Source organism: Rhopalosiphum padi, chromosome 3 (assembly GCF_020882245.1).
Source record: "Rhopalosiphum padi isolate XX-2018 chromosome 3, ASM2088224v1, whole genome shotgun sequence".
Lineage (NCBI taxonomy): Eukaryota > Metazoa > Arthropoda > Insecta > Hemiptera > Aphididae > Rhopalosiphum > Rhopalosiphum padi.
In genome coordinates this window covers 81373775-81393471 of record NC_083599.1, presented here as the reverse complement: position 1 = coordinate 81393471, position 19697 = coordinate 81373775, and the positions used below count along the sequence as shown (strand labels likewise).

General features: G+C 28.6%; 1 protein-coding gene across 1 annotated transcript; it reads right to left on the bottom strand.

The window, feature by feature from the left end:
• Positions 1 to 17807: 17807 nt before the first annotated feature.
• Positions 17808 to 19460, bottom strand: LOC132926157 (piggyBac transposable element-derived protein 4-like). Its single transcript, XM_060990495.1, has 2 exons — positions 18791 to 19460; positions 17808 to 18682 (listed from the first exon to the last, which is right to left on the bottom strand). The coding sequence occupies exons 1-2, from the start codon at positions 19458 to 19460 to the stop codon at positions 17808 to 17810; spliced, it is 1545 nt and encodes a 514-aa protein (XP_060846478.1).
• Between the last annotated feature and the right edge of the window lie 237 nt (positions 19461 to 19697).

Sequence of the window (19697 nt, the reverse complement as noted above, 5' to 3'; positions counted from 1 at the left end):
AAGGGTTAAAAATTAAGGACGAGGCGTCTTATATAAATTATAATAATTGAAAAATATTAATAATACATTTTATACATAGTCAGTAATCACATTTTTTTTTATAAGCATTTAAAGTTCGAATTTTGACAAAATATAAAATACAAACAAATGAAGAAAATGTGCAAATTATTTTGTTAAAAATTCATAAAAATTTTTCTTTTTAAATCTAAAATTTAAAAATTTAATACAAGATTCCTCGTAAGTTTGTCTAATTTAAAAAAAAATTATTTCTACCAGAAACTAAATTGGAATTTTTATGAGTGTTTGAAAAGTTCAAATTTTTACAACATTGGTATTCACTCGATTTATCATGTAACTAGCGATTTTCTTATTTTGTTGTAATTAAAAAAACAAATAACTGTATCTAGATATTTTAAATAATTTACACTATATGTCTATTTTATCAATTGCTATACTTGATAAAATTTTCAAAACATTTTCACTCTTTCTAAGGTCTTTACGGACATTTTAAATTTTTTAAATTTTTTATTCCATAGTTATTAATAAATTAGTTATTAAATTTGTTGGGTCAAGAATATTGTTAATGAAATCAGAGACATTTTTTCATTTTTTTTATTATTTGTTCCACGTCCCGTTAATGATATTTGCATCCCCAAATTATCCGTTATCAAAAATTCCATTATGCATTTAGTCATCATGTATACATTATTACCACCAAATTCTTTCAATCGTTTTAGCTAGGGAAAATATGTATGCTTTTTTACAAAACAAATGTAATTTGTAACATTTTATGAACTGTCATACCAAACATTTATAATATAATGTATCAGACTTTAGTTTTGAATCTACTTCTTTTAAAGAATTCAAATTATTCAACGGGAATCCTTCCAAATCAGTATTGTCATGAAAGCTATCATCGTGTACTGAATTATTCTTTAAAATATCTTTCAGCATTTCTTCATGTTTAGATTGATTTAAAATTATTTTATTGAGTTTTGAATTAAGTTGTGGTAATGTTGAGGTAATCAATTTTAAGATACAACCATAATTTACTGTAAACATAAAATTACAATTGAAAAATATATATATTTATTTAGATACCAGAACAATTTTTATTTTTTAAATAGATCAGCTGTATAATATGATTTAAGATACTAATTCTTATCATTAGCTTCACTGTCATTTGTTAATATCTCAGACTCTGTTGTAGAAATTAGTTGTCTCACTGCAACATTTTTTTTATGTTTTTTAGTAGATTCAGGTGTCATATCAAAAAAGCTTCTTTTTTGATTACTTTTAATTGGACTATCAATAAACATCGGAGGAGATGCCATCAGATCGTTTTCTATAAAATGTAATTAATAATAAATTAAATATATCACAGGTATTATATTACCCGTTTGACAATGTAGACATACCAGTATTTTTGGTGATATTAATTTCGCTAATAGGCGAGTATAATTTCATTTGATTTAAGTACAAATTGTTTTTATTATTTAGAAATGAATTTTGAGTAAATGAAGGAGAATTACAAATATGTTTGTTCTGCTTGGGCAATTTATAAACTAAAAACAGAAATTATGCATATTAAAAATTGAATTTAGACTTTTTAAACTTTAATATTTGTCTTACTTTCAGTATTTTCTTCAATATAAGTTCAACTGACCAATCTTGTTTACTTGTAGAAGGAGAGTATAAATGTGCAATATTTTTTCTGCAAGATTCGTTATCTAGAAAAATTGATAGGTATTAAATTTATAATAAAAAGTACCCAATTTGTTTATTTAGATATTTACTAAGAAATATAATTTTACCTTTAGTATTCTTTCCAACACGTTTGTGATTAGCATCTAACACTTTATGGTTTATAGTATAAAACAACATAATTAAACTAAACAAAGTAATTTAATTTTTAGTAATACTTACCAGGTAATGACTTAAATGGATCTTTTGGTAGTGGTGGAATAGAAAAACTAGATACTTTTGTAGTTTGACTTATGATTCTTTTTGGTGATAACATATTTTGTTTATTAACCCTTTTAGCAGCAAGCTCTCTGCGTTTTTTTTTTGCAAGCACTTCATCAATCTCAGAGTCAATCTCCTACATTGTCTTCAGTGCTACTTAAATCTGACATGGTTTTAATCTTGAGTATATAGCTAAATGTAAAAACAATAAAATATACTTGTTTGTAAAATAAAAATGCGTGTAAAATACAAATAATATAAGCAGCGAGATGGAAAAAAGAATAATCGAGAGACTGTTTTTGAGTTTCTTAATGATGGGTGAGTGAGTGGGTAATATACTAAAATAATCATAATTTTTATTTAATAGAAGTGTAATGTGTATATGGTAGATAAGGTGGTATTTTGGTAATTGTAAAAAAAATGCTAGTCTCTGACAATATTTGAGTTCACCACACCATTGAATATAAATTTAATGAATTCATCCATTTCAAGTCTTGACAGTTTATAAAAGACTGAGATAGATAAACAGGCAATATTTTTCTAATTTATAGTCAACTGTACCATAAACATTTAATAATATGTATGTACTTACAAGTATTTAATTTTAAACATTAATTATTACTTTGATGCAATTAATATAATATAAAATGTAAACCTTAGTCGATATTGTTATATAAACTATATTAGCTTATATTTATAAAGAATTAAATTAATTGAAAACTCCAATACTACAATCATTATTCAAAATTTCAAAACAATTAAACCTTTTTAATATTTTTTGCAAACTAGAATTAGTTTTTGTGATAATTGAATAATTCAAATTCCATTTAGCTAAAGAAATTAAAATGGATTGTTATCCATCAAAAAATATCAAGTATATTAATTTCATGACATAAAGATTCATCAGTATAAGTATAAGAAATGATTGTAAAAAAACCATGTTTAAAATTAGTTCTTTCTAGGTATAACATTAAAATATTTATTTAAAAAAAAATGTTTAGTTTAGTTTGAAGATTATTAGAGGTCTAAGAACTTGGCATAGCAAAAATATGATGAGATATTTATTTGGTTATAGACCTAATTCAGGTTGGTTATCAATTAAAAAGTCGACTGTTATTTTGTTACATATATAGTTACATATATAGTAGATATATTATTTTTTAAATATTGTACGTTTAGTAGATATACTAATATTATGGTTATACATAGCTGAATATTTTAAATAATTATTAATATTAATATATATATTTAACTTTGTAAATAAATATAATTGAGGACTTGAAATCAATAACGGGCTAAGTGCCAAAAAGTTGATATTGATTTATTCACAATTTTTTTGAAACTAGAGGAAAATTGTAAAAATAAATTTCAATAACAATGTAAGACCCTTTAATAACTTATACTTAACACTACTTGTGCAAAATATAAGTTTAATTTCGCCCCTTAAAATAAAAAAAAAAATCTTATACTAAAAAAATTATAAAACGTGTTAAGTCACAGCAGTATATATCGGTAAAAACGTGCCAAGTGCCAAAGAATTTTTTTTTATTTTTTTACAAATTAATTAATTTAATACAGATATTGGTAATATTAGACTTAAGTTTTTACAAATAATAAAAAACGAAGAGAAAAAAATAGCTTCATTTACTTAATTAATTTTTCGAAAAATTCTTTATTTTCTTCTTTTAGAAATGGTAGCATTTGCTGAAGATCTTTTTTTTTTCGACTGATATTTTATTTTCACATACCAACGACGGTAAATCCATCTCTTTTATTGTGTTAACTGTCACACCTTTTTTGATGACTTTCCACGCGCTCCAGGCTTCAAGTTCATTGAAAGTAGTCTTGGTTTGCACCACACCGGGCTTGTCTTTTGTTATTTTGAGCCAAGAACATTTTGAAATTTGAAGTTTTCCAGTATTTAAGTACTTGTCTGCTGCTTTTTTGAAATCATAGAAATTATTGGGTTCTAATAAAGTGACAATAAACGGGTTATTTGGTGTGGCGTGAACAATGAGTTTTAACAAGTCCATTGGAACTTCACACTTTTCAACTCTTTTACGTTTTTCAATTTGGGCGAAATCTCTGTCACAGGATAGAAAGGAATGCCCAGACACTAGGTACTTATGATTAATTTCGTCAAATTTATCTGTGAGTGTTAAATATATCCATAGAAATAATAACATTTTGTTTTTATTTTGGCCCACACAGTTATCAGACCAAATAGTTAGTTTACGTTTCACTGTTGGATTAGAATTCAATGCTTCAAAAACACATGAAGCGATTTCATTTCCTCCTCGGCCGCTCATACCTTCGTGCCATAAGAACATGTGCCCTCTGTTACTGTCACCAAAATGTACACCTAAATTGTAACAGGATAACTGACGCAAGTAAAATATTTGACTATGCGTTAATGAAGGCAAAGATAAGACCTGTTCTAAATCCATTGAAAACATGCAAATATCACTGGTAGGGAGCTGAGACAAAACCGTGTCTTGTTTCATTTGTTGCCTTGCTTTTTCAGCTTTTTTGTGATGAAGTTCTAACATATTTTTGGTATGTTTATCACGTGGTTTTGCCGCTACTTCTGCTGATAACAAATCACATTTACTGCAAGTATCTGTACGTGGTTTATGGAATGAAATATTTGGGCATTTTTGTTTAAACGTTTCAAAGAAAAACCTGTAGGTAACAGGAGAGTCAGGAAATTTATCTTTAAACGAACGAAATAATTTACTGATATTTAAATCTTGGCTTAAATATTCTTTTTTGCTTTTTTTTCTCCCGTAATGACTCTCATCTCTCGGAAAGGAGTTCACATGCTCTATTATAAGGTTTTTATCTGCATCAGTAAACTTGCTTCTATTCTGCGTATTACCACGAGTTTCAGTATATACAGTCTCTCCCTTTTTATTTTTAACACTAGAGTCTCAATTCTGCGTTTAGTAATCCCAAAAACTTCCATAAATAATTTTTTACAGACCTGTATGATGTTGCCCGTTCCATCTGGCATAGAAAAGCATACGGTAACTTGCCGTCTGCTGTCCTTCGGATCATCATACTTTCCGTGACGCTTTCTTTTCACCGGAGTAATAATCATCAAACCCATCAAATAAGAATTTTGTTTACAGTTGTCTTTTAAGGCATAAAAGTCATGAAATAGGAGTTTCTTTTGAGTATATGAAACACTACGACAGTGAAACTTACATTTACAACTGATCTCTTCTTTTGGTTCTTTTTTTCCTTCAACCATAACATTTTTCTTGGTAACGTAAGGTTTTCCTTCACTTCTACGGATTTTTCTTTCATTATGCACTGACTGTTTTTTTGGCATTTTATTAGTAATAAATAGGTAATACTTTGAGTAAAATAAATATACAGGTAATGTGTGTATACCTATTCTGTCTGAACGACCAACATATACTGATAACTGAAATAATTATTTTTATTATAGGACGGATCGCGTAACAGCATGGGAAATAACATTAACATGATCAAAAATAGAAATAATATATTTAGTGGCACTTAGCACGTTATTTCACCACAAAATCCCGGCACATACCACACACGTTATCTAGCGGATGTTTTTACCTATAATATTATTAACCAAGGCACTTAGCCCGTTTCACATGTTATTGGGCTTGGCACTTAGAACATTTTTCTGAAGCTAATCCAAAAATCAACTTTTTGGCACTTAGCCCGTTATTGATTTCAAGTCCTCAATTACAAAATGACTTACAGACTATCAAGTATCAACTATATTGTATGCAGTGATCAGTTCACTGTTCAGGTTTGTGCAACAGCCAGCTAAAATAAAAATAAATAATATTACAATAAATACATTATATATTGTACCTTAGTATAATAACAACAAATTATACTTACAAATTATAAACCACGTGGATATAAGCAATAAGCATGGAGTGACGCAATGAATAACGATGAGACGACAAGCACCAAGAACGGTTGAAATCGAAATGTAAATGTCTAAAAATAAAAGTCAAATAATCTTAACAAATAACAATACTCATTATTCAATAATCGATAAGTTATAACACCATAGACAATATATATATATTAGATAGTATATAATAGAATAGTAGATACGCATTGGTCAGTCTTATCGTATTGCATGGTATCGGCGTCGCGTATGTGGGTAGGGTGCAGAAGTATACTCTTAGAATATTCATGAAAAATATAAAAATAGCTTATATTTCCAAGTAAACATCGAACTATCCATACTCCGCGATAGCGGCGCATATTGCGCAATGAGCCATGCCGCCATAATATTATTCTATAGATTTTAATATTGTTTAATGTTTACAGTTTATATGTTAGAATCATAATATTATAATAATAATATAATATAGTAAGTTGATTGCAATAAATAAATGATTAATACTATAATATAGCCGTATAAAAATTTCATTTAAATTATTAAGTATATTAAGCAGATTCTATCCTATGTACAAACATCGACAATGAACATATTATTTATTGTTGATTAATAAATTCAGAAGTATATAATATTATTACAAGGATTAGGTATATAATTTTTACTAATGCAATTATAAATTAAACATAAAATGTATAAATACATTAAAGTTACAATTTAACTCGAATTACTGGGTAAGTCTTGGGACGATTAAAATACATCCCATCGGGAAGTTCCTGTTAGGTATCAATTGGGTACTTCACGGGAGGTTCCGGAGAGGTCGAAATGCAGCCCATCAGGAAATTCCTATTAAGTATCAATTGGGCTTTATATAGGCGGTACCCGGGAAGGTCTGTGCTGTTAGGGTAGTAAATCAAGACGGAGTTAAACCAAATCCCGAGGGTCTGGCTGCAATAAAAAATTTTCCAACCCCAAAAACAATTAAACAGACACGTAGTTTCTTAGGATTGTGCAATTTTTTTAGAAAATTTATACCACGATATGCAGAATTAATTTCACCAATAACTGATTTAACGCGGGGACATTATCCTACAAAAAAATCACCCATACAATGGTCCGTGTTACATCAAAATGCTTTTGAAAAACTAAAAAACCAACTAACCAATCCGCCTCTTTTAAAACACTTTAACCCGAGTTTACCTATAACAATATGGACAGATGCTAACAAAATCGGTATAGCAGGAACTTTACTACAAAAATCAGAAGAAGATAAACAACTACACTCTGTGTATTTTGTCTCCCGGCGGTTAACTACGATAGAAGAGAAGTACAGCACAATAGAATTAGAATTACTAGCGATAGTTTTTACATTAAAAACATTCCGCACATATATATATGGTGTCGAAGTAGAAATTTGGACAGACCACGCCCCACTTAGATAACTAGATAACATTAAAACTCTATCAGTGCGAATTCAACGACTAAAAAGTATAATAATTGACTTTGACTTTATAATAAAATACCGAAAAGGACTGTTAAATCAAGTGTGTGATGCGATGTCAAGAAACCCGGTATTCGACCCACCAACTTATGAACAAGAATTACAAAAGGATAGGGACCTAACCATTTGCAACGTTACTGTTATTAATTTACCAATAGAACAACGTAACGACCCAATACTTAACAAAATAATACAAGCATTAGACAACCCAGACATATCAGACCAAGTATGGATAAGAAAATCAAGAAATTATTTTTTAAATCAAGAAAATGTTCTTATGTACAAACATACATCCAAAGGAAACACAATACATTTAATAGCATTACCGAACTGTCGTAAAAATGAAATTTTACGTAACTTTCACGATCACCCATTCGCGGCCCATCTCGGAATTGACAAAACATACAAAAAAATCATAAAACGTTATTTCTGGCCAACCATGTATAATATGGTATTCGCACATTTGTAACGTCATGTTTAAGTTGCCAAAAACGAAAGGCTGATAAAACGGCAACATACGGCCACATGTTAACATCACCAAAAATAACAGGAAGGCCCTTCGGGAGGTTCACTATAGATTATATAGGGCCCCGAGTAATGGATATTCATACATTTTAGTAGGTACATGTGCGACTACAAAATATGCCATAGCAAAGTCATATAAACATGCCGACTCAAAATCAACCGTAGCATTTCTCATAGACATAATATTACAGTTTGGGGCAATAGGAGAAATACATTCAGATAGGGGGTTACATTTTACAAATAAATTAGTAAAAGACCTATTAAAAGCACTAAACATACGAAATACTAATTCAATAGCGTACCGCCCTCAGAGCCAAGGACAAACCGAAAAGTTTAATTGTACTCTAATCGATATGATAAGCCACTTTGTACAAGAAAAAACAAATTGCTGGAATCAATATTTAAAATACGTACTTTTCGGTTACAACACATCAGTCAATGAAACAACGAATCAGTCTCCATTTTATTTATTACACGGTTATCACCCAAAATCAATCTTCGATTATAATCTTATTAGCACAGATACAGCACCAGAAATTTTAAACGAATTAGAAAAATTAAATAACATAAGAGACGAGTTACCAAAATTACTAGAGGAAAAATTTATAAAAAATAAAAAACATTATGATTTACGCAGAAAACAAATCAAATTCATAGTAGGGGAAAAGGTATTAGTAAAGACAGAAAATAAAGAATCGAAATTTGCATATACGGGGGACCATTCAAAATTGTACGACAAATATCAGAAGTTACATATGTAGTAGAAATAACAAAAAACGGACAGTTAATAAATGACTATAAACATGTTAGTCAACTGAAAAAATTTAAAAACCGAGAAATTAAATAAATTACATAGGTAAGCAACATAATTAGGCGCATTACATTCATATTCTAAGTTATTACATATTAACATAAATATATATTTAAGACATGTAGTAATTAATTAACATAATAGTATAAATATAAAAAAAAAACCGCATCTATTGCATTTATATTATTATAACGAAATTTAATACACAGGAAATTACATTGCACCATAATTTTAAAAAGAGGTCACGACTTAAACGATAAAATATCAAATTAATATTTGATGACACGACACACGACTAATATGAACAATTATACAAACAATAATATACAATAATAATAATAAGTAACAAACGTAGGCTCGATATTTAAAAAAAGAACACAGCAAAAAACATACTACTAACCGTATATTAAGGCAATTTAACAGTACCTACGCAAGAATCATTCATAAATAACGAACAGGAGAGAAACAATCATACACTCATACGACGAAGTATTCAAACTACACAATATACAAATAACGTAGAATAATCACACTTTGGTAAGTAAAATAATTAATCATAATTAATACTATTATAGTTATATATTTATTTACTAAGGGATTTACTTAATTTTTTTTTTACTTACACGGTTTAACATAACGTATCACTAAAACGTATCATTAAAACAATTAATATGAAAATAATAATGATATTTATGATATTTGAGTTAACTAAGGGAAATTCTAATTTTTTTGAGAATAAACAATTTATTACCAATCCAGGGTATTTATTTCGAAAACATATCTCCATTACACATAGCTATTTCTCAATGGAATTTTTTAACGTTTTATAATATTTCAAATTACGAAAATAGTTATGCGTTCATAAATATATACTTTAACAGATGTAAGCTAATTTTCCAAAAATTTGAAAATAAGTCAACTGATATAAACGATATATGTATAAATTTTAAAAAAATGAACACAGCACTACTAGACAAAATTAATGATGAAAGAGACACACTACAACAGTATTTAAAATTTTAAACATTGATAGAAAACACGACTTAAATTCTAATGGCTATAGAACAAAACGAAGCTCATTTTTCGGAGGGATTGGAAAACTACAACGAGCCTTATTTGGAGTTTTGACTGAGGAAGAAGGGGAGAATATCAAAATAAAATTAGGCTTTTGGAGAAAAAACAATTAAAAACTTTTACTTCAGAATGATCAAATTAAAATTTTCGAAAGTACCCTTGATTCAGTTACAAAAATTTCGTTAAATTTTACTTAAATTAAAAATAATTTGAATGACTATATAAATAAAATAAATTATGAAATAATTAATCAAAAAGAAGAATTAAAAATAATAAATATAAAAGAATATATTATGTTATATAGCTCAGTATATAGTGAACTTATAAATCAATTTTCAAAAGAAACTTCAGTTATATTAAATACAGTAATAACAGCCCACAGAGGACAGATCAATTCTCAGATATTAAAACCAAACGAGTTATTAGAACAATTTAAGGACGTAAAAGCAAACTTACCTTCAAATCTAAATATGCCGGTGGAAATTAATATTAAAAATTACTTTGATTTTATGAAAATTATAGAGTTAAATTTATGTTATCAGAACCACTTAATTATCTACTCAATAAACGTACCATTAATAGAAAACCTAAATTTTAATCTATATCGAATGATAGCTTACCAGTACACGTTAATAAAAATAATTTTATCTTTATACAATCTCCGGAAGAATATTTAATCGTAGAAAATAATAAACAGTATTACACATTTTTTTCCCAAGATCAGGTCAACAAGTGTAAATCTATCAAAACGAATACAATTTGTAGTGTAAGTACCCCGTTATCTAGCGCAACCAAACCAAATTGTGAATTCCAAATGTTTAAAGGAGGTAACGCTATACCATCTAACTGTGAAATTAAGACTATTACCATGACCCACGATATTTGGCATCACCTAAAAAATAATAACCAATGGCTATATGCTACTCCTGAACCAATAGACATAGTAATTAGTTGTGGTGATGAGGCGGAAAACACAATTCTTAATCAAACAGGTCTATTATCTCTGAGAACAAATTGCAAAGCATTTACAAAAAACACCCTCATAATTTCAAAATATAAAAACCAAAGTCATTTTTCAAAAGACTACTTACCTCCTTTCCACCTACCTAACTTTACCGAAGATTTCAATAATATAATCATGAAACAAAATTTAACATATAACAATTTAGATACTATTGATATACCCAGAAAATTTAATGATTTAAAAACTCACGCTAAATCACTATCAGTTTTAAATCAAGAAATGGAAAACCTTTTAAAATACAAAGAAAAAACAACACATATTCACTCTATTGGAATTACAACATTAATAATAATAGTAATAGTGGTAATAATATATAAAACAATTAAATACATAAAAAATATCAATAAAAAGACTAAAAACCAAACTGAAGATAAACTCAAAGTAGTATATCATGTGGATAAGAATAAAACACAAAATGATAATAATATAACCGTTGAAGAAACGAACTAAATATAATCTACCTACGCTAATCGATTAATACAATTCAAGTCATTATCTCACGTGACAAAAACAGAAATAATAAAAATATTAATAAACGAAAATTACATAACAATGCAAAAATAAATAAATTAAATCTAAGATATATTACGGGATAAGTGATAAAATTTTTTATCAATCTATAATCAACTATTGTATAAGGATATTTTTATGATGTTAACCTAAAAGTCAAGTTTCAGATATATTCATAAATACATAGCGGACATCAAATACCAGTTTAGTTAACCAAAAATATTCAAATCATGTAACTAAATATTATGGATTAAAGTTATATTAGAAATATTATGATTATATATATAAAAAAAAAAAAATGTTTTATTGTAATTTTGTAATTAGATTAACTTATTATAGATATTATATTATTAGACGTACTCCTATTGTCAATCATGAATGTTAATTAGAAAAATTGATAAACATAAAATAAATAATAAAACAATCGAATGTATACATTATAAGACAAACACTATTTGGGTTAATAAAAAGTATAATTTGCCAGAGGCACGGTAGAAATACCTGTAAGCAAATACTTATAACACACAAATAGTCTACACTGTATTAATGAGGAAATTCAAAAAAATCACAAAAAACTTCAATCAACAGCATAACATCATCATATTCAAGCAATCAAGACGAGATAAAAACAATATTTATGTTCAAGTTTTCTTTTGTTATTTTTTTTTTTTTAAAGGAAGGGGGTAATGTAACAATTATAAATAAGTATGTTACATGACACTTATATGTATACGTACGGACTCTGTTGCTGACCAATGCAGTATTAACGCACACATACAAACACACATATATTTGTAAGGCCTATAGCCAAGCCACCGAATGTATAGGTAGTTAATCTGATTGTACACCTTAGACATAAAGGATTGCTGGACTCCGTACGACTACGTTAAGGTCATAATTAGTATAGACTATAGAAGATAATTACCGTGAGTATCATTATTTATAAGTATTTAGTATATAATAAAAGTTAATAATACCTGAAACTGAATCCTATTTATTTATATTAAATTTAAGATTCCTACATTCTACCCCTGGCTACAGAAACTATATCTATAGAGTCCTACAACTCTACCTAGATATCTCATATTTAACTGGTCATTCCCCGACCGGAATCATTGATCGGAATCATTTGGGGAAGAAATCGAGGGATTTGGTTTACCACCAGATGTGGCTTGGGAGTAAGATATACGAGATTGAGTTTTGGTTGAGCGAGGTAGCGAGGAGGTCACCTGTGGGCTGGTTTCTTGTGTGAGAGGGTGTACATTTTGGGGGGTTTGTGTTAAGGTGAACTTGCGATTCTTTTGTAGTTGCTTGTGAATTTGACAGCCAAGGTAGTTGGCGGGACGTCAATTGGTTTGTCGCACGAGGATGAAAGGTGATTTTTGCCACAACGAACGCAGCGTGGAAAGTGGTTACAATAAGAGCGCGTGTGTCCATAGTCTTGGCAGTTTTGACACTGGACTAAGTCTCGGCGTTTGTGAGGCTCTTCAACCTTGATCTTGGTGTGGAGAATTGAAGTGATATCGAAAATCGTTTTTGAGTTATCGTCTTTAACCAGGTCTACGAAAAACAGGGGAAGAGCTATCTTTGTTTGCCGTTGCAAAACGTTTACCACTTGGAGGACTGATAAATTAAAGTTTTCAAACGCGGATTTTATATCATCACAGGGTGTGGAGGGGTGGAGATTTCTGATTACAACTCTGAAAGGTTTTTCACATTGGAGTTGGTAGGTGTGAAATTGAGCGTTTTGTTGGGTATTAAGAAATTTAATAATTTGACGGTAGTTGTCTGAGGAGTTGGCTTGTACTTTGACGTTTTTTTGAGTAGATCTGCAGAGAAATCCATTTTTGCCAACGATGTCGATGAGAGTCTTGCACAGAAGGTTGAAATCAAGATTATGATTTAAGATGAAAATCGGGGGTATTTTAGTTTTTTCTGAAGTTTTGTCAGACGAAAACATTGGTGTATATTCTGCGGAGCCGTTGTTAGTTACTCAGTAAGTAGTAGACTCTACGTACAATTGATTATCAATGAGTATTTTTTTTTTGTTCTGTCTTTCGTGTTATTCACAGCAGGGGATCGTGGCTAAATTGGGTCCAAAAAAAGGCACCGCGGAAAAAAAAGCTTTGGAACCACTGTTTTAGATCATTATCAGTTCTCTTATTTGGAGGTTTATTTTTACCATGTTCATATTTTTCCACTTAAAGATTTATTTGAATTTTGAATCGGTATATATCATCAGTAATTTAGTCTAATATAAAGTAAATTTAAAATAAATTATTGACAAATTTTTATTATAACTTATTAAATTATTATAAAATAAGAATTTGGACAAGTTAATTTAACATCAATGGAACTTGAGTACTTACCTACCGTTTAAGCGGGTTACTTTGCTCCATATTACTATGCTACTTATAAAGTTTAAATCTTTATTGTTGCAGTGTAACTACAATAATATAGATATTATGACAGGTGAGGACAAATTAAAAAATACACTTGTTTTACTAGTCATTTGCTTATTCTTTTTCATAAAATTGGAGCAAAGTATTTTGCAGGAAAATTTCATTAAAATTTACTTAATTTGAACTTTGAAGTATAAAATAATTTATTATTAGTGCAAGTATTAGTGCTTGTTGTTTTTTAGTAAGGATAATATAGATTCTATGTACTATGAAACGATATTTAACTAACATATATCATCACTCAGTAGATTTTATTTATCATCTTAGTATACCGTAGTACCGTACCATATCGGTATTTTAGTATACCGATTTTGGGTTTTCGGTATAAATATTGTGTCATTTCAGTTTTTGGGCATACTCTTTCAAACCGGTAGGTATTGAAATCAATACCGTAATACTGAAAATTAATTTTAATACCGTCAGCCCTACACGCTATATGATAATGATTATTACCTACGTATTTTGTGTTATTAATAATGCAATGCTAAACAAATACAATTTAATTTTTAAAGCAAGAGAATGTATTGAATATAAAATACATCTTTATTAGAAGGTAGATATCATAGACATTCGTAAGTAACCGTTGTATTTGGTACTTGGGGTCTGTAATGTATATCTTACAAAATATACAGAAATCTTTCATACGTAATAGAAAATAGATTCACAATTTTTAATACCTAACAACTGGTGTATACTCAATAGGTGCTTAGGTATTGTGTATCTCGTTTTTTATAGTTATTTATTGCTTTTTTCTAAATCGTATTTGTATATTTGTGAGTTAAGCAAAGATACACAAATTTACAAAAAAAAAAATGTGTATGTTTTCTGAAAAAAATCTAAACCTCAAGAAAATACGAAAGGGAGTCACGATCGACCTTTTGGTCCCCCTTGATATATAATACCTATCTACTAATTATTGTTTAGTGATGATAGTAATTTTGTTGTACCTATACTCTTAATATAAAAAATACTTGAACATTTTTGCCATCACGTAAATTATTATTTGATATTTCTTTAAAAATTGCTATTTAAAAAAATATTTAAAATGCATAAATAATAATTAATAACTATACTTCACCTAATTGTAGGAAAAAAAAACTTGGGAAAAAACCCGCAGTAGATCCTGATGAAGTTTTTAATGTACTTAAGGATCATAAACATTTAATTTTTAATTCCAACGGTGAGTTAAAAAAAATATCTGATAATATATGGAAAAATTTATCGAACCTTCTTGAAAAAAAAATATCGTCCAATCATTTATACATTTCCGTATACCAAGATCGTTATAGTTATCAATCCAATCTAAGAAAAATACTCGGCTTAACTTATATTTCAAAGCAACCAGGGGAAGATAATTATAGTTCTGATGATTCATCTTCCGTTTATGAGGATAATCTTAACGTATTTTCAATAACTATACCTTACGACGTATTTAAAAGAATAATGCCAGTAACAGTAAATTATAAAAATAATGGAAAGAACAGAAAATATAATATTCTTCAAAATGGATGGACTGATGTTATAAATGATTCATTTATTAGTGCACATGGACTACCGTGTAATTTTATATACAAAAGGGCAAAAGTATATTATGATTCTTTTAACTGTAATAAATTTATTACATTTTCCGCAAAATGTAAAGATTGTGGGTCGAACTTATATGGATGGAGTGATAAAGCACCACAATTAGAACAACCACTAATTATTAAAATACAGACTGAAGATACTAGAGGTAAGGAAATGGAACATAATACTAAGCGTCCGTTGAAAGGCTTGAAGCGATCAGTCATAGGAGCAGAACTTTTAACTGATATACCATCGAATTGGAAAAGAAAAAGTGTGTCTAACTTAAAATTTGGCTGTGATTTACCGCCAAATGTTTATAGTAATAATATTCTTAGTAAGGTTAAGCAACAACACAGTGACAACATATTGGGGATTACAGAAAAATGTCCTATAAAATCAGTTATAGAATTAAATATAATTCCGTTCAATCCATAGTATAGGATGTGACCCATTTCTTTTACACTACTGGACAAACCATCAATTAGTTATTTATAAAGATGTATCCAAATAATATTGTCGTATATGTATCGATGCTACTGGAAGTGTCGTAAAAAAAATCCAAAGAAGCACACTAAATTTATCATCATCAGATATATTTTTGTATATGGCTGTAGTCCATACAGATTTTGGGCATTTTCCTGTCACACAAATGTTATCCGAAAGACACGATACTTTAACCATTTATTACTGGCTTGGACAATGGTTAAAGTCTGGAGTAAAAATACTAAATGAGGCGGTATCTAAGAGCTCTACTGGGTGCAATGGCTAAAGCATTTTGTAACTGCTCCAGTCATCATTCTTATATTGATAAATGTTTTTCAACTCTTCATGGTCAAATTGGAGAGTTGCCGACTTGCTTTTTACGTGTAGATGTGTCACATATGATAAAATTATTTTGTCAAATTAGATGTTGATGAAAAAACAAACATTTAAAAGAATTCTATGTTCGAGCATTAAGACTTTTGTTGACTTCTATTACGCTAATATCATTTAAAGAAATATTATGTGCAACATTTACTGTAGTTTATAGTGAAACAGATGGTTGGCTAATGAATGACAAAACTCTTGAAACTCCTGCGGAAAAATGCAGAAATTACTTGATTCGTTGATGAAAGGTATTTCCAATGATACTTCAGTAACAATTAATGATGACGGAGACGATAGTAATGACATTTTTGATGAAAACGATGGAATCGTAAACCATGACCTAAGTATTGTGAACTATATTGATAATATTGAAAAATAAGTATATAAATGCATTAGTTCAAGGAAATTGGATGTCAGCTTATTATTTACCAGAATTAGGAAAACATATAAAACGACTATGTTACGATTTTCCTCTTTGGACAGGAATAATGAACACTATTTTTGATTCTCCTTTTTTAATTGCAACTTCAGCTCCAGTGGAAAGTAGTTTCAATCAGCTAAAAAATCAAGTATTACGGTTTGATCGGCGCCCTATGTCAGTGGATCGATTTGTAATAAGCATATAAATAGTATCAACAGTGACACAAAAATATTTCGTAGCGCGCAAATAAGAGATACACAAAAAACAAAACAATTTGCAATAAATTTGTTTTCAAATATTTCTGACGATGAAAACCTTTAATTGTTATCTAATAAAGACATTAACCCTTTGGAAAGTGAATTGGGATTTATTAGTTTACACTCAGGGAGTGAATTAGGAATGACGAACTTGGATAAATAATTTAAAGTAAAGACGTATATTTACGTCTTAAAAACGATACCGGTATTTTAGTAAAGACGTAAATATACGTCCTATCATTTTTTTAACATTAGATTTCAGTTTACCTTTTTAGTAAAAAGTGTGTATATGTAAATATATAAATTTACTTACGCAAAAAAAAAAATAATAATATTGTATTTAAATTTTTATTTTTTTATTTTCTGAAATTTTAATAAAAAAAAAACAATTCAATATAAAATGACAACTAACAAGATAAATGATAATTGTTATTTGTTGATAGAGTAACAATTTATAACTCACTACATAAAATAAAAATAAATCAAACATAAAAAATACATAATAATATTATAAAGTTTTTAACATCATTCTTGATTAAAATATAACATGTTGAGAAATTAAAATTAAAATTAATAATAAAATAAAAATCTAAACATAGAACTATGTGTGAACATTTTTTTCTTGTAGGTACCTCAATCTCGATTTAGAAATAAGTAAATATGAATAATTTATCCTAATTATGGTAAATAACAATAACAATTTTTTTTAAACAAATGTAAAATATATAATAGGTAGGTAACTAAGTGTAATTTTTTCAATATTTCTTTTTAGTATGATACGCTTCAAAACATGGTGTAAGACATAATGGTTTGTTACATTCTTTACACTCATATCTGGTGTCTTTTCGTGTTTTTTGAGTAAGCAGTGTATGAGAATGGACGTGACATTTTTTTTGAACGTTTTTTTTTGTGCCTGTTGATGTCATAATTCATGGAAAGTGGCGTGCTGTAAGCCTAGTAGGATTGTCATTTGTTGACTTTCTGCCTGGTAAATTTAATCTATGTGTAGAATGTTTTTCTAAAATTTGGGTTATCAGCTGAAGTCGATAACTTGGCAGACGAAATTTCTTATCGATAAGTTTGTTATATATTATTCCAGAGTTAAGAATTGCTATATCCAATAGATGAAAAAAAAATTGTTTGTACCACTTGACAGATTTTCTGATTGTGCCATTAAAACTCATCATCATATCAGTTTTGTCAACTAATCCCATATTAGTATTATAATCAAGTATACAGTTTGGTTTTATTTGTAGTTTGTCGTTTTTATTTATTTTTTTCATTTGGTGTTTATGTATAGTAGACAACATCAATACGTCTCTTTTATCTTTCCACTTGCAAGCTAGAATTTTAGATTTTTTGGTGATTGCCAGTTTGCATTCTCCTCTTTTTAATTTTTTACATAAATTTGGCATACCTTTTCTATTTGCCTTAACTGTTCCACAAGCACCAACTTTTTTAGAGGATAAATGTTTTAAAAGGGTTGGTGAGGTATACCAGTTATCCATGTAAACAATATGCCCTTTCTTATAATATTGTTTCATGAGGGTTGTAATTACCGATCCCGATACGCCTAGATTGTCCAATGTATCGATGTGACTTTGCTGACCACAATACACAATAAAATCTAGTAGATATCCAGTTTCACAATCACACAACACAAATAGTTTTATTCCAAAACGATGGCGTTTTGATGGAATAAATTGCTTGAAACTTAATCGTCCTTTCCATTCCACTATACTCTCATCAATATAGAGTTTTTGACTAGGTTTAAAAATTTTTTTGAATTTTTTTCGCAATGTTTCTAGAACAGGTGTTATTTTATATAATCTATCACCTTTTATTTGATTTATATTGTCATTAAAATGTAGTAATCTAAGCAACAAAAGAAATCGGTCTTGGGACATAATACTTCCAAAAGCTGGAGTAGACAGCAAAAAAGAAGTTGTCCAATACTCTTTAATTTTATTTTTTTTTACATGGGACATAAGAAGACATAAGGCAAAAAAACTATACATTTCATCTACGTTTGTATCAGTCCAACGGTTTAGTTTTGAGTTTACGGTTATTTCTTTATTAGATATAACAAAATTATAAAATTTATTAGTCTTGTCTACTATATGTTGTACCAAATCTTCGTCAAATACAGTTTTGAAAATATCATACTCGGTCAGAGGAGAAGGTAAATCATCAAGTTTAACTCCAGTATTTGAATCATCAAAATCAAATTTTTTGTGCTCAAAGTTATTGATAGCAGTATCATCATTAAACCATTTTTCAGAAAACACATCTGGACCTTTTTTGTTTTGGGGTACAGTACTCGGAGATAGCGTTTGGGGTAAACTAACTGGAGGTATAATAACATTATCTTCACATACTATTGGTAATATTTCTATGTCTAAACTACGATTATTTTCTGATACTACTGTGTTATTCGAAATACTACTCAACAGATTTTCTCTAAGAGAGTTAGTGAAATTACTTTCAGAATCTGAACCATCCGAAAAATCACTTGATTTATATTCATCGGCTGACTCGTCGTTTGTAATCAACTCGATAATTTGTTTTTCGCTTAGACTCATTATAATAATTTATCAACGTTGAATAAATACAAATAGTTATAATAATAATGGAAAAAAAAAAATAATATTATAATAATAATCGTGAAATCATGTACTACGAATGTAATTTCGTGAATGTTTGTACGATTTCATAATATAAATAATAATTTTCATTTTGCATAAACATAAAACAATCTTGATATTGTTATCAAGCAAAGTAATTTTGTATTATTTATGTCAGATAGGCAACACCGAAAA